This window comes from Pyricularia pennisetigena, chromosome 5 (assembly GCF_004337985.1).
Source record: "Pyricularia pennisetigena strain Br36 chromosome 5, whole genome shotgun sequence".
Classification (NCBI taxonomy): Eukaryota; Fungi; Ascomycota; class Sordariomycetes; order Magnaporthales; family Pyriculariaceae; genus Pyricularia; species Pyricularia pennisetigena.
In genome coordinates this window covers 993,858-1,008,450 of record NC_043743.1, presented here as the reverse complement: position 1 = coordinate 1,008,450, position 14,593 = coordinate 993,858, and the positions used below count along the sequence as shown (strand labels likewise).

General features: G+C 52.8%; 5 protein-coding genes across 5 annotated transcripts; 2 read left to right on the top strand and 3 right to left on the bottom strand.

Moving 5' to 3' along the window:
* Positions 1-1,529: 1,529 nt before the first annotated feature.
* Positions 1,530-2,623, top strand: PpBr36_08253 (uncharacterized protein; the record flags this gene model as incomplete). Its single annotated transcript, XM_029895384.1, has 2 exons — positions 1,530-1,600; positions 1,900-2,623. The coding sequence occupies 2 exons, from the start codon at positions 1,530-1,532 to the stop codon at positions 2,621-2,623; spliced, it is 795 nt and encodes a 264-aa protein (XP_029747380.1).
* Positions 2,624-2,719: 96 nt separating this feature from the next.
* On the bottom strand, positions 2,720-3,510 carry PpBr36_08252 (uncharacterized protein; the record flags this gene model as incomplete). Its single annotated transcript, XM_029895383.1, has 2 exons — positions 2,720-3,367; positions 3,463-3,510. The coding sequence occupies 2 exons, from the start codon at positions 3,508-3,510 to the stop codon at positions 2,720-2,722; spliced, it is 696 nt and encodes a 231-aa protein (XP_029747381.1).
* An 842-nt stretch (positions 3,511-4,352) lies between these two features.
* Positions 4,353-6,166, top strand: PpBr36_08251 (uncharacterized protein; the record flags this gene model as incomplete). Its single annotated transcript, XM_029895382.1, has 2 exons — positions 4,353-4,494; positions 4,578-6,166. 2 exons carry the CDS (start codon positions 4,353-4,355, stop codon positions 6,164-6,166), a joined length of 1,731 nt encoding a protein of 576 aa, XP_029747382.1.
* A 620-nt stretch (positions 6,167-6,786) lies between these two features.
* On the bottom strand, positions 6,787-8,493 carry PpBr36_08250 (uncharacterized protein; the record flags this gene model as incomplete). The annotated part of the gene is made up of 1 exon (XM_029895381.1): positions 6,787-8,493. The coding sequence occupies one exon, from the start codon at positions 8,491-8,493 to the stop codon at positions 6,787-6,789; it is 1,707 nt and encodes a 568-aa protein (XP_029747383.1).
* A 1,719-nt stretch (positions 8,494-10,212) lies between these two features.
* PpBr36_08249 (uncharacterized protein) lies at positions 10,213-14,120 on the bottom strand (the record flags this gene model as incomplete). The annotated part of the gene is made up of 2 exons (XM_029895380.1): positions 10,213-13,932; positions 14,073-14,120. The coding sequence occupies 2 exons, from the start codon at positions 14,118-14,120 to the stop codon at positions 10,213-10,215; spliced, it is 3,768 nt and encodes a 1,255-aa protein (XP_029746781.1).
* Positions 14,121-14,593: the final 473 nt, after the last annotated feature.

Below are 14,593 nucleotides of genomic sequence, written 5' to 3'. Positions count from 1 at the left end.
AAAAAAAAAAAAAAAAAAGGATAGCTCTGCCTTGACCAGTGTGCTGCCACCCCCTGTGCAAAGGCTGGCAGGTCATCCCACTAGGAATACAATATCCAGGACCGCGGAAAGCAGCATAAACATGGTTAGTCTTTTAAGATTGCATGCTGCGGTGCCAGGCGAGCTGAGTAGGAAAGGGGGCAGATGAGTTGGCAAAGCGCCAACCTACGCTCACAGCCTCCAGCAGGTGGAAGATGGCGGTGTCGACTCAACCAGGCTGGCGGCTGCAAGGACCGTGTCCAAAAGTGAGAAAAAAAAATAGTGGGAGGGCATGAGAACAATGGGTTCGTACGGGGGCACTGGACGGGATCGAAAATAGACCGGCATAATGGGGTAGCAGCGCATCAAGAGGTGCATCGATTCGTGCCCAATGAGATATTTAAACGTTGTGGCTCCCTTCCATATGAGTGAGCTGCAGCATGTATGTAAAAAAGAAGGTGAGGTGTTTCTTGGACAGAAAATGTGGACCAAGATTTGACGAGCCAGAAGACGCAAAGCAACAGGATGTGTCGGGACCAGGCTGAGTGGCTTAACTTTCATGTATTCAGAGCTCGATTTCAATGCCATTGCAGGCAGTATAATGAGGAAAACAATACATAGTCAAGTATTCACTCGCAACCAAAGCCCTATTGGCAGCACTGCCGAGACTCGGCTCAGGAAGTGGTGTGCCGAAAAATAAAGTGTCAAGCGCAGAGGCTGGCAAGGCGGCGGGCAACGCGGGGTGCGATGTCAACGGTTGATCTGATTACCTAAGACAACCAACGGGCTGGCAGGGATAAGTCAGGTCAATGGACCCTTCCAAATGCTTGTTGGGCATCGTTTGATAACTGGTTCTTGTCAAGTATGACTCTCGTTGGAGTGGGCAAGCTTTCTACATCGAACAGTTTAATCTATTTCATTTGGTTGAGCCTCCGGAACATCGTAACAACAAATAATATTTGTGGTGGTGAAAATATCTCAAGCTACACAGAGTATGTGCTGCTTGGTAAAGAAAAAAAAAAAAAGGTGAAGGCGGTGTGTCTGGACGTTGTCTTGTATCTTGTCTTGGCAATGTAGCTTAGCAACTGCGTCACTTTGTAGTTCCACTGCACCTGCTCCCACTGATTACTTACTGATTATCACGTCCCCCGCCCGATATGCTGGGTCAACCCCGCCAGCACCCGATCCAGGTGTCAAGCTAACGCGGTGCGGTGCACGATGTCGCGCCATTTGAGATCGTACCGAAGACGCATATCATACTTTCATCGCCCTGGCTGTCGGTTGGGGTGATAGGAGCTGTTTATCACTGCGTAGAGCTGAGTTACCTCTTCTGAACTAGCTGCGCATTTGCCAGTCGTATGCTCAACCCTGAATTTGTTTGCTTGCCTGCCTTGAGCCGGGGGAGAGAAAACAACAAAGTCACGCTTTTCTTCTCTCTATCTACCTATACAGCACCCGCCAACCTCAGAATCTTCACCCTCAAGCATCTCAGGCAGCGACATCCAATCATCATGTCGAGGTCGTTGCTCTCGGCACATCTTGAGCAAATCGCAATCTCATGCCAGGGCATAAATGAACTCCCGTAAGCTGCAGCGACCCCGAAAAAAATTGCCATCCCTTACCTCAGTCTCTTACCGTCTGATCGGTTCCTCCATCCTTTCCAAAGAAGACCCGGCTCCGCTTCGGGCAGCAATGCAAGATGGATGAGCGCCAAATAGCCAACCACCCATAACAGGGGTTGCCACACTACTTTCTGGATGCTCAGAGATCACGGCGACAGAGGGATAACTTGACTTGTGAAGAGAAGAAAAGAAAAACTAAAAAAATAAATAAAAAACTCTAATTTATTAACATTGCTAAAATCCCGCAACGGCTATCCAGATTTCCACCCCCGAAGATCTTCACGAACGCCCTGCTTGCCAGCGATGACATCACCTCACTGATCCGCGACACCGAGACTCATGAACGCGCCCTCTTCTCCGTGCCGCCGCCGCCGCCTCCCCAACAGCAGCAACAACAACCTCGAAGAACCCAAGCCCTAGATGACGACGCCGATGCCCGCGGTAACACCAAGCGTCGGCAGACCGTCTTCAATGTCGCGGCGGGTGAGGTGACGACGGGACCTCCACCGGGCCACCGGAATGCTGTTAGCGCGCGTCGTAACACCGCCGTGGCCGCTGTATTGGGAGGCGACCTACATGGCCAGATCACGCGTGGCAGCCACGGCGGCGGCGAGGTCGACATTGAGGTCTTGCTGCGCGGTGCTGAGAAGCTGTGCCACGTCTACCCCCTGCCAGGTGCACTTGAGCGAATCCCCGAAATGCGCCAGAAGTATGCGCATCAGCGTAACACGCTGGCCTACTACGAAGCCCGCGTGGCGGAGCAGACGTCGCGGCTGGAGCGCATGAACAGGGACAGGTATGCAGAAGAGGACGACACACAGGATGACGAGGAGGCTGAGGACCAGGGAGTTGATGACGGCTTTACGGAAGAGGATCTGAGGAGAGAAGAGGAGGAGGTGCGTGAGCTCGACAGAAAGAAAAAGGAACTGCAGCAGCGATTGAAGGCCATGGATAAAGATCTTGGTGGGCTCTTGAACATTTGAAAAGAGAGGGCCATGTTTTGTTAAATTTCCACGAGTGATACCCCGGAATCAAGTTTCCAACGTTTCCATACGGGACAGCACTGTGCCGAGATGGAACTAACAGCTAAGCGACGAGTCGGTCGCAGTAGTGGCGCCGCTTGAGCTCTTCTTAGCCATGGAGAACTGTGCCAGGAAGGCCGGAACCTCCTGCGCGCCACCAATCTCATACTTATCATTGATGACAAAGTGCGGCACGCCGGATATGCCCTTGCGGTACGCGTTGTCCACCTCGGCGTCGACCTCGGCGCCGCCCTTGCCGGCCTCCAGCCACTCCCTCGCCTCCTTGGGATCCAACCCCCCGGCCTCGGCGGCCTTGGTCAGCGTGTCGTAGCTGGTGATGTCGCCGCCCTGCTCAAAGTACGACTTGAAGATGGCCTCGACGACGTGGTTCTGGCGCTCCGACCCTTTGGTCTTGGCCAGCTGCAGCAGCCGGTGCGAGTCGCGCGTGTTGCCTAGCATGCCCGAGAAGGTAAAGTTTATGCCTTCCCCCTTGCCCGTGGCGGCCAGGCGGGCGTGCAGCATGGGCACGCGCTCGGCGCCGAATTTGCGTATCACATGCTCGGTCGACGGCGTGGCGGTCTTGGGCAGCGTCGGGTCCAGGTAGAAGGGGTGCCACGTCACGGTGAATGTGTCGTCGGCGCCGCCGGGGACGGTCTTTTTGTAGACATCGATGGCCTTTTCCAGACGCCGCTTGCCCACGAAGCACTTTGGGTCGGGTTTTGTTAGCTTTCTTTTTTTTTGTTGGTGCAGTGTGCAAAGGTGCAGCGACCTTTTTGGGTATGGCAGCTGAAGTCACTTACAAAGGGGCAGATGGTGTCCGAGATGACCTTGATAGTGAAGTTGACCATTTTTATGACTAGAGGAACAATTAGATTGTACGGGAGCTTGCTCTATGTTGGTATGTTCTTCAATCATTCACAGGGATTCAGGGATTTGTGTGATCTATTATACAGGTCAGGTACTCGCAGCGCTGTATTTCGCCATTTCGTTCCGGAACCACTATTGCGACTTGCCCCACCCTTTCCGCGATGGCGACGGAATGAGAAAAACATAGAATGATTACCAATCAGTCAACGACGACTTTACTGGAGATGCTGCCTTAAGTTTAACTACTGCTGCCGAGACACAGTAAAATAAAATGGCACATTTGGAAAACGTTTACAGATGCAACACTCGAGTAGATAGGTACTTGGAGGTGATATACACTTTTTCTTTGGCGTTGAGAATGGACGCCTCAACAGTTTGGCGAAACAATTACTATAAGCCGCCTTGGCCCTTGACCGTCTGCATCCCACGCGGCATAGGCCTTTGCAATAATATAATATATTGTACAACTACGTAGAATAGTGGGTGGGGGAGAGGGTGTAAGGTAGCATGCTGCGTAGGGAAATGACGAAACAAGTGTGGCAGATGTGGGGCACGGCAAAAGCGCCCATAGCGGGGCGGGTATGTCACGAAAAAGCGCGTCTTGCATTGCGCGCAGGGCGCGCACAGGGGTTCACAATTAATTGATGGAAACTTGCACCTGTTTTGGGAAATCCGGCACATGGCAAGCCGGAACTCTTCTTCATACAATACCACTTTGTAATTACAAACCCAAACTAGAGAACAAAGTGAATAGTTTGAAGCGATCGATTACTGTTCTCATATATAATCCTTCAGCGGAGAGATTTGTTCTTCGCATCCAACCATGGACCAACAAGAGCAGTCTCGCTACGAAAACCAGTCCCAGAAGCTGCGAGCAGAGCTCAAAACATGGGAGACGACATTTGCAAAGACGCACGAGGGCAAGAAGCCTTCGCGGTCAGATATCAAGGCGGCTCCTGAAATCGGTATGGTTTTTGGACCAATATATGTACTTGCCATTGTCTTGCCGACCAAGACTAACTGACTTCCTTGCTTTCCCAACATGTAGCCCAAAAATACAAAGAATACAACAGGATTCGGGACATACTTTCAGGCAAGATCGTCCCCGCAGCAGCAGCGACGACAACAGAGCAACAAGCACAAAAACAAAAACCACAGTTCCCAACCCCGAGAAAGCGCAAGTCCACCGACACCCTTTCGCTCTACGACCAGACCACACCTTCCAAACGCACCAGGCCGATTTCGACACCCTTGAAGCGCACTGCAACCCACAGCTCCGCCCTCACCACCCCCTCCACGGCGCGCAAGCTCTTTGGCACGCCCGGAAGCAGCGCCGTAAACGTCCCCACGTCCATCGGCCCCACGCCTCAGCGCGACGGCCGCGTCCTCGGCCTCTTCGACCTGTTGACCGCGTCGCCCGCCGAGACACGAACGCCGTCCAAGCGCACCGGCGCCATCCCTGTCGCGACGCCCAGGCGGGGTGGCGCCACCATCAACGCGGCAGACCCGGGCTCGTCTCTCTCCGCCGCGCGCCTGGCCCGCACGCCCGTGTCGTCGGGCCGCCGGCACGTGCTAGATGGCTTTATGACGCCGCTGGGCCGGCGGGATGGGAACTCCTCTACCGCCGCTGCCGCCGCCAACGCCGGACTGGACAGGACGCCTTCGAAAACGCCGTCCAAGCCCGATTTTGCCACGCCACAGTTCCTCAGACGTCTGCCGCCGCCCGCGCCGGCCCCAACGCGGCTGGACGAGAACGGCGAGGCCGTGCCGGCGGTGGAGGACGACGACTACGACTATGAGGCCGAGGAGGCGCGTCGCTACGCCGCCCGCTTGCCGCGGAAGCCGCTCGTCAGGGGCCTGAGCAGCGTCGTGGCCAGCCTGCGCAAGATGGAAGAAGAGAAGCACGACGACGACCTGGACGCCTTGCGCGAGATGGAAGCGGAAGAGCTGGGTTTCGCCCAGGTCAAGACCAAGGCGAAGCCGGCAGTCACGGCGATGGAGACGGGTAATAGGGATGGAGGCGTAGCCGAGGAGAATGTTACCAGAGAAGTCCTAGTGGCCGACAGCCAGGTCATGCCGACGAACCTCCTCGGTGGCTTTGACGACGAGGCCATCTACGATAGCCCCGATGAAGACGACCGCAGGGCTGGCCTTGACCGCAACGGCCAGCCGCTCCGCGTGTTTAAGAAGAAGGGCCAGAAGCGCACGACGCGCCGAGCCAACATGCGACCCGTCCGGAGCAGACGGCCAGCAAGCATCAGCGTGGCCGCTGAGGACAGTGCCTCGGATGAAGATGGCGACGACGTCGTGCCCGAGACTCAGCACCAGCTCGACTGCCCAGTGCCCGAGGATGCCGATGAGCTGTCACTGGCGTCTGAGTCTGAGTTTGACGATGAGGAGGGCGAAGATGACGCTGGCCGGAAGCAGAGGCGGGGGAAGAAAGGGAGGGGTAAAGCCAAGGCCAAGAAGGCAGGACCTGGAAAAGAGGACCAGGACGGCAAGGAGGGCGGCACGGTTAAACGTGCCATCAAGAAGGTCAGCGCCGTGGCTCACCAGAACTTCAGGAGGCTCAAGCTGCGCAACAATGGCGCCAAGGGAGGTCCTGGTTTCAACAGCAAGTTCAGGAGGCGTCGCTGAAGGATGTTTTCTTCTTCCTCTTCTCTCTCTCTCTCTCTGTCTTTTACTTGCATGATAAATCTGGTATTATTTTTTTTGGCGTTCAGGCTCTTGTGCGAAGAGCGCGTGGGCTTGGGAATGAACTATGGGACTTGGCGTTTGCATAAAGAGCTGGGTCTGTTTTTATTTTGGCATGTGCTTGGGCAAGGCGAGCGGGTTTGTTACGTAGCTGGAGTGATGGAAAAACCTATCCACACCATGATGATGAATGTGTTTTTTTTTTTTTCTGTTCCCTTACACAACGTAGGATCATATGCAATTTCACTGTATGATGAATTGTGATAGGTTGTAATGTATATGATGCTATATAAAGAAAGCAAATGTAAAAATCTAAGTGATGTGTTCGAAAATGGTATCATTAAAAGAACGGAATAAGAAGATCAACATCTATCAGGGCTGCACGCTAACTTTTGACCGCGCCAGATTAAAACAAAAGAAATAAATAGATCAGTCGCCAGAAAAAAAGACGAGGACAACACCACCACAAACTCTTTCTGCCGGAGCAGACTAGCTTACCCAGCCGCCGGATCGTCAACATCAGCCCAGCTTGATGTTTTGCGGCATCCTTGGGGCAAAAAAGGTCAGGTGGCGGTGGTCTTTGGCCTGTGGTGTGATATTACGGTGACTTCGATGAACTCGGCAGTGTGCGTCTTGGAGTAGGTCGAAGTCGTAAATGTGGACGTCTCAGTCGTGGTCGCTGCCTTTGTGGTTGAGGGCGTTGGCACCGGCGGCGGAGGCGAAGACGAGGATGGGCTTGTGGTCGGTGTTTGGGGTGTTGTGGTTGGTGTCAGGGTCTTTGTGCTTGGCGATGGGGTTGGTGGAGGAGGAGGAACTGTTGTGCTCGTGCGAGTAGTGGCAGTTCCGGTTCCAGTTCCGGTTCCAGTTGCAGGTCCAGTTGCAGTCGATGACGGCGATGGCAAGGACGGAGGCCTACCGGCCGCGCCGCCCAAAACCGAGTTGGCAAAGGCAGGCTCCCAGCAATCGACAAATATGCCGATGGTGGTGTTCATGGGCATTCCAAAGCATCTGAGCTGCCTAGATTTGCAGTCCTCCCACATCTGGTAGCGGTTGTCTTCGCAGACGTGTAAATCGCCATCAATGCAGGCAGTTTGCCCCGAGGCGCACGCCGACTTCTTGTCAAGTGTACTGGATACCTGGTTGAAGTTCTTGGCGTAGCGCATGTTAACCTGGTAGTCGGCAGGCGAGACCGTGGCTGTGGCTGTGGCCGCGGGATTCTTCACGTGGATGGCCGTCGGTACCCGGGCGTTGGGGATTCCAGTAGGGATCTCGGTGTTTTGGCGCGAAGGAGTTGTCGGCGCCTGAGATGCGGGCGGTGAGGTGGACCGCGTCGAAGATGTCCCAGCTGATGCAGTGTCGGTGGGAGTAACTGTTACGAAGACCGTGGGTGTGGTGACGACCAGAGTCACAGTCGACTCAAAGTCGGTCGAGGCCGTCGAAGTATTGGTAGGTCTTGCCGACAGTCCTGTTGACCGGTCCACAGTAATATATACGGTTTTTGTTTCGACACTGACTTTGGCAGTCGATGGCGATGCCGTAGAGTTGCCGGTAGCAAGAGCGGTAGTGGTGTCCGAGGAGATCACAGTGCCTGAAGAAGTCCTGGCTATGGCAGTTGTTTGAGTGGCTGGAGTAGTCAGCGGTGTCGTACGAGAAGACGTCGACGCCGCAGAATTGCCAGTAGCAAGAACAGTAGTGCTGTTCGAGGAGATCACCGCGCCTGAAGAATTCCTGGCTACGGCAGTGGTTTGAATGGCTGGAGTAGTCACCTTTGTTGTGTTTTGTGCAGTTGCAGTAGTTAGCGGTGTCGTACTAGGAGACGTCGACGCCGTCGCTGTCGTAATTTCAGTGGTGCCTGTGACTATGGTTGAGGCTGATGATCCAGAGCTTGTCGGTAGGAGGGCAGCGGTACTCTCGGGTTTCAGGGATGACCCCAGGCTGCCTAGGTTGAGACTACGCGAGAAAGTTGGTGAAGTTGTGCCGGCAGCAGGAGATGTCGATAAAGCCGATGTGGCCGTCACTGCAGTAGTAGGAGGGATAGAAGAAGCCTCAGGTTCGACGGTGAATTCGAAAAAGACCTCAGTGGTTGGAGAAGCTTTCGCTGGAGCTGCGGATGCGGACGCTCCTGAGGCGAGCAGATTTGGATCATGAAATCCGCTTGCTACGCTATTCTGCCTGGCTAAAACTTGGTCCTGCGGCAACCTTCTGAAAATGAGGCCTGCTTCTGACGAGACCGCTAGCAGCAGCGGTAGTACTAGTGCTGGTAGATACATGCTTGCTTCGCTTTTCTGAGTGAATGTCTTTGGTTTATGCTATTCGTTGTCCTGTTTCTTTGGTGTGGTTTGGTTTGGCTGAACGAGTGCCTGTATCTCCGAAAGAGTACAGTCTTGTTGAATTGGGTAAAGTGCAGGTGGTGGTGTATGGTATGGAAAGACCAAAAATTTTAGAATCAAAGGCCGGAAGCGTTAGGGAAGGGAAGGGAGTTCCGAGTCAACGCTTAATAAGGGCGCTCTCACAGAGAGTCCCGTCGAGTTGAATGGAATCCGTCTCCGTCAAGAAGGATCGGATCAAAGGGATGACAAGAGCGTGGAAGAATGGTGAACAAAGAACCTGTGATATTCTGATTCTAGAACTAGACTAGAACTTTGTTGATCGTAGGGAACAAAGAGAGTTGAAAGGGATCGACACACACACCTAAGTGCTGGAAGACTAGAGTTGAGAAAGATTTACAGCAAAAAAACAAGGAAAGAAAACGAGATCGAGTTCTGGAACTAGATACGCGCAGGGTGAAGATGGATGATATGAGCCGCAGCGCCAAGTGATTCACTATGGAGACATGACCATCCACTCGTTGGCTGCCAGATTTCCGAGCATTGAATGATATTGAATTACCAAGCCATATCTCCATAGCCGCGAGTGACTGTGTGGACTGGCCACGAGCCCCGGACACGACGACCTTGGACCAAGCCTTGGAGGTCCCACCTGCGGCTGTACCTATCACTTGATGGGTTGATTATTTCGTAATGGCGTGGCCCAGCGGTCAGTACAATATGTTTTCAATACTAAACCAAGGGCGCTGGTCAAAAAATGGCATGAAACACGAGCCGGAGCAACTAGTGAGAAGCAAGCCTAGGCAAGCGCTTGACGTTGAACGACGTCCAATTGCACGACGGGGATGTGGCTCCGCGAGCGCGCCAGGGGTAGGTTTGCAAACCCTGCCCGCATACTGGTTTGTCTATCCGCACGCGCGGCAGCATTTAAAGCGAGAGGGGCCTGTCATCTGGCCGCGCGTGGTCTAGATCTCAAACCAGGTTCGATTTGCTCCTGCTCTTTTTTGGTGTCCGCGGGAAGAAAAAAAAAGAAGAAAAAAAAAGGGAAGGGACAAAGAGTCGCAGACATTGTCGATTTAGGCGCCTGCCGCTGCTATAATTGGCAGCTTCGGCAAAAGTGGGGGCTTTCTTTCGGAGCTTCTCAGCCAATTGCCGGGCCGGTGCTAGTCTAACCTGTGATCTCAGTGGGCGCTCAATTTGGTTACTCATAGGACGGGTGCTTTCCTTGTGTTGCATATTGGGCAAGAAATCCTGACTGCCCGCCAATGATGTGTCACTAATACACTAAAAAAGAAGCCACGGCCTGAAACCCTGCTGAAGGCCACTCAACATTTGTAGTCTCTGATTAGGTATAAGATTTAGAGCCCCGTCCTCGTCCTCAGATTTTTCACTGCAAATGCCAAATCTTCTACTACCAAATAAGCCAGGAGACCTGATGTTTTCTCCCTCCATTTCCATGCCGGCATGCAGTAATGTAAATGCTACCCAAACGAAATGCTCTATAACTCATGACTTGCTCAGACGGACCACCCAAAAATCATAATGTGTTTTCAAGGATAATGACCTCATTGCTCCTCCGCTATGCAAACATTAAAAAAAGGTAAAAGAATTCCCTTTGTCGCGAATGGAGAAAAAAAAAAAAAAAAGCCTCCCCATCGCACATCAGTAGTGCGACAGTTTCGAAAGCTTCCAGTTATGTTCCTGGGCGGCATCGGACTCGTTGTCGCTATCCACAAGAACTTCATCCAGTTTCCGCTTCCACTGGGAACTGGTGATGCTTTGCAAGTCTGACTCATCGTCCTCGATGGTTAGGTCGATGGCCGCAGTCGTCATCTTCCCAGTATCGGCCGTGGTCAAGTCTATCGTCGCCGTCGCCGTCGCTGTCGCCCGCACGCCTTGGGACCGCAACTGGGCCGACAATGTATCTCTGCCCGGCGTCATGGCCACTGCCGCCAATAGCCTGTGTGGACCTCTTTCGAGGGTGCGGTTGACCGTCGTCCCATCAGGTACTGGATCTTGCCTGAGTTGTGGCTTCGTCTCGAGCTTGGGTTGCAGGACAGGATGGAGCAGCACCTGCAAATCTCCTTGGTTGGAAACAACAGCCTGCGGTACCGTCTCTTCATCTTCGCCTTCGTCATCATCGTACAAAGTGCCAAAGTAAGCTCTCCTCAGCTCCAACCCCAGCGCCAAAGCAGCCTGCCGCGCCACGCTGTTGCCCACGAGCTTCCACCGCTCCCTGAACTGGCCGATCAGAACGTCATTGTCCGGAAGCCCCTGCGCCCGACGGATCTCCATGATGGTAAAAGTTCGATGTTCACTGGGGTGGATTTGGTATCCAGTCCGCGAATCCGTATGGTTCGAACGTGTGGTTATTGTCGGGAACAGTTTATTCGGCGGCAGACGAGACCAGCCTTTCCCGCGTCTTGTCCGCTCCGCCTTGAGCGTATCTGCCGGAAATAATTGCCGCTCCGCCTCTGTTATTTTTCCCATTTGGTAGGCTTTAACGAAGCCAATTCCGTAGGGGGCAACCGGGATATGAGCGATTCGTACTTGCGCCGCAAAGGATTCGTTGTTTGGGCGGTGATCCGCAAAAGGAATACAGATCTGTCTCCCGTCACCTATCTTAGGCAGATCGTCGATGGCCTCACTACTAGTAACATGGCGAAATACCGTGCTGGAAAACTGGCGTTCGACAAAACTTTCACCGTTGTTCAGGTGCCCAATAGCCCTGGTTGGGATGCCTGCAGGGTGCGAATGAGACCTCGCCGGCTCTTTAGGTAATTGAAGATCGGCACGGGCAAAAGACAAAAAGATCCTCGACCGTTGTTGGGGTGCACCATACGCCCAAGCGTCACCGAGGATGACCTGTACCTGATAGCCTAGTCCAACGAGAGCGCAAAACAGTTGAGAGAGGTAATCGCAGTCTGGCCTGACGTTGGCGTTGACCATATTCGTAACGTTTTCCAATAGTCCAAATTTCGGGCGGTAAAAGTCCACAAAAGAAGCAAAGCTTGCAACCAGTGACCTGTTCTTTTTTTGCTTGTCGTCGCCTTTGTTGACCGTCAAAAGGGAAAAGCCTTGACATGGTGAACCGCCGGATATAAATTCAACTTCTCCACGTGAGGGCACAGCGCCATCCCGGACAGAACCATCACGTTTGAGGGCCTTTTCGAGCAGTAAATCAATCGACCCTAGAAAAGGCCGGACAGCGTTCTTATCCTTGGTGTTGGCCATGTACGTATGTATCGCCGGCGACCAAATGTCGTTGACCCATTTGACCTCAACCGCACCGCTCTCTTCAATACCACGGCCCAGGTTTCCGCAGCCAGAAAACAGGTCCAGGCCACGGAGAGGCTTCGGCTTGCGCTTGTCCTGTCTGTGAGGGAGAAACCCCTGCCTGAATTTTGGGGGCACCTCTGTCATCTCAACGAGGCTTCTATCGCTAAGCTTGAATCTGATGAAGAAGCAGTTTCCTGTACCCCGTCTGTCATATGGTGTGGGGATGACTTGAGGGTTGCCGGTAAAAACCCGGATTGTGCAAGGACTTCGAATGTGGCTGGCAGGCAGTCGAGTGATAGTTTCAGTGTAAACAAGCTCGTTGGGTGGTGATGAGGAGGTTGGATCGAGTTCGGTACGTCTCGGAAGCCTCCTGACGTTAACCGTTGTGTTTCCAGAAAAGCCAGCGATGACATAAGGCTTCAGTCTGGATTTGTCGCCTGCGAGGACCGTTTCCCCAATTTCGTACCTGGTGGACTGCGCATCGGTGTTGTTATCACAAAACAGATGCGACCTTCGAAGAGCAATCCAGCGCCGTTCTTCGTTATCATAGGACTGCCGGACAAAGAACTCCTCGGAACATTTTTCGTCTCCAGACCATGCCACAGAATGCTTTGCAAGGATCTCGCTGGCTAGAAACGGATCGTCTCCTCCACGATGGCAGCTGCAGTGGTTCAGCGATAGGAAAAGTTCGTTCGGCCAGGGGTACGTGCCTTGATTGCATGGGGTATCTCTAGGTGAATAGAGCCATTTGATATGGAACCTCGTTTCGCCTCGTGAAGGTTTGACGACTTGTTGCACAAGACCAAACCACCTTGAACTTCCATCGCCCTTCCATTTGCTGCCCGCGCAGTCGGGCTTGCGAGAAATGACATCGCCGATTTGAATATCATCGATGAGATTTCTTCGCTCCAGGGTTGCATGTTTGGGGTCCTCGCTTATTCGACATGGAATGCTCTCTGTCTCCGTCTCCGTCTCCGTTCTTATCCCAACCGGAGGAAGTTTTTCAGTCGGGGATACCTTTTTTAGCAGGTGCCCGCATTCCATATGCCGGAACAAGTCGTAAACGTAGGGCGTCACAACCGTCATGTTGTTTTTGCTTTCGTGTTTCCGGTATTGATCCAACGTCAAAACTTCCCTGAAAAGGCGCAAGTTCCGGCAGACTTTTGATTCAAGAACACCGTTGGCCTCTTTCCACAAGAATTCGGCGTATACAGCCATGTCAGACCTGAAGTCCTGCCTTGGGTGCTGATCAAACCAGGTCTTGAACGCCGGTGAAAGACCGTGGGTATGATCAAGCCAACTTGCGAACTCACTGCGAAAGTTGTGAATTCCGATCTCTGCTGGCACGACTCTTTGGGATATCTTGCTTTCAATAAAATTGATAACGTGTTTTGCCAGGTCGGCCAGCCAAAGAAAAGGCTTATACAATCGCACATATTCGAAACCTGGATTCCGCAGCCTGTACCAAACACCAGCCTTCTTGCGGCCCTGCAGGTTTGACTGTATCCATACAGCACCGTCAATGCTCGGAGAATCCAAGCCGTAGTTACCGATAGAGCACCGCCCGAAAGGGATAGATTCCAGGTAGTGCTTGGAATCGCCAAGGGTAAGCCATCCATTAAAATACAGCGTGGTATTTCCAATCTTGAACAGATCTTGCAAGCCACAGAGTTCATATCTGTGTGCGTAAGCCAATGTGTAAAAGGCGAAATCTTCCAGATAAATTTCGTCCTCTTCCTCCTCCTCTGTCTTTTCACCGTGCCTGGCCTTGAGACGTGCCTCCTTTTCAAGTATGTCCAAAGCTTTGTGCTCTGTGGTCGGAATGTGGGCTTTCCTGCACTCCTCAGTCGCGGGGTCGTAGATCTTGTACATAGAGCTCGGTATCGACAATGTGCTTAGAGGGAGGTCCACAGACACCAACGGATCTTGGTTTACGAGTGCGCCGCTTGACAGCTCCTCTGCACCGCTCTGGCTTCCGGTATCAGATTCCGGGGTGATTGTGCTTAAATCCTCAGCGAGCGCAGGCGGACTGCTCCAGTCAAGAATGTCATTCGAGTCTCGGTCAGGCGCACGTCGGATATCGGCAGAGTCATGGAGATAAGACTAAGAGATACTAGTTAATGTAAAGCTTCGAGCTAAGAGCAATGACAACATGGTGCACCCACCAATAGTGGCTGTTTTGACCGGCGATGAGCCAAGTAGCTTCCATCAAGCCGTCTTAATGTCACTTTTTGAGGGCTCACGATGATATCCGCGCGTGCTTTGACGAGCTCGTCAAGAAACGGTGGCATGGCGATATCATGAGCAAGATTGCAACATAAAAGCTCTTCGTTCCAATGTTTTTGCTATCCGAAAGAAACCAGCCATCTACGCCAGATCTGGAAAAAAAAAAAAAAAAAAAAAAAAAAAAAAAAAAAACGATAGACTGTCCTAGATACGGGGTGCTGCGTCAGCGCAACATGGCAAAGTTGGGGGTGGGAGCACGAGGTGTAAGGCAAAGTAAACAAGTCTGAGTATAAAAACCGGTTCTGTTCAAGGAGGCAAATGTGACCAACAAGCAAAAGGCCAACGGCTAGAAGACAATGAAACCCAATGCAAAGTCAATTCTGACGAGTCGCGCGCATCAAATCCAACGGCCAAGTGAGAAATAAGTAGGTGGTCCGGCGGGCGCTCATTTCTTGAACGCGACGCCGCGATGCGCCGAAACAACGCGCGCGTGCTGGGGGTAAAGCGCGTGGAAAGTGTTTGATGGAGAATACGAAGT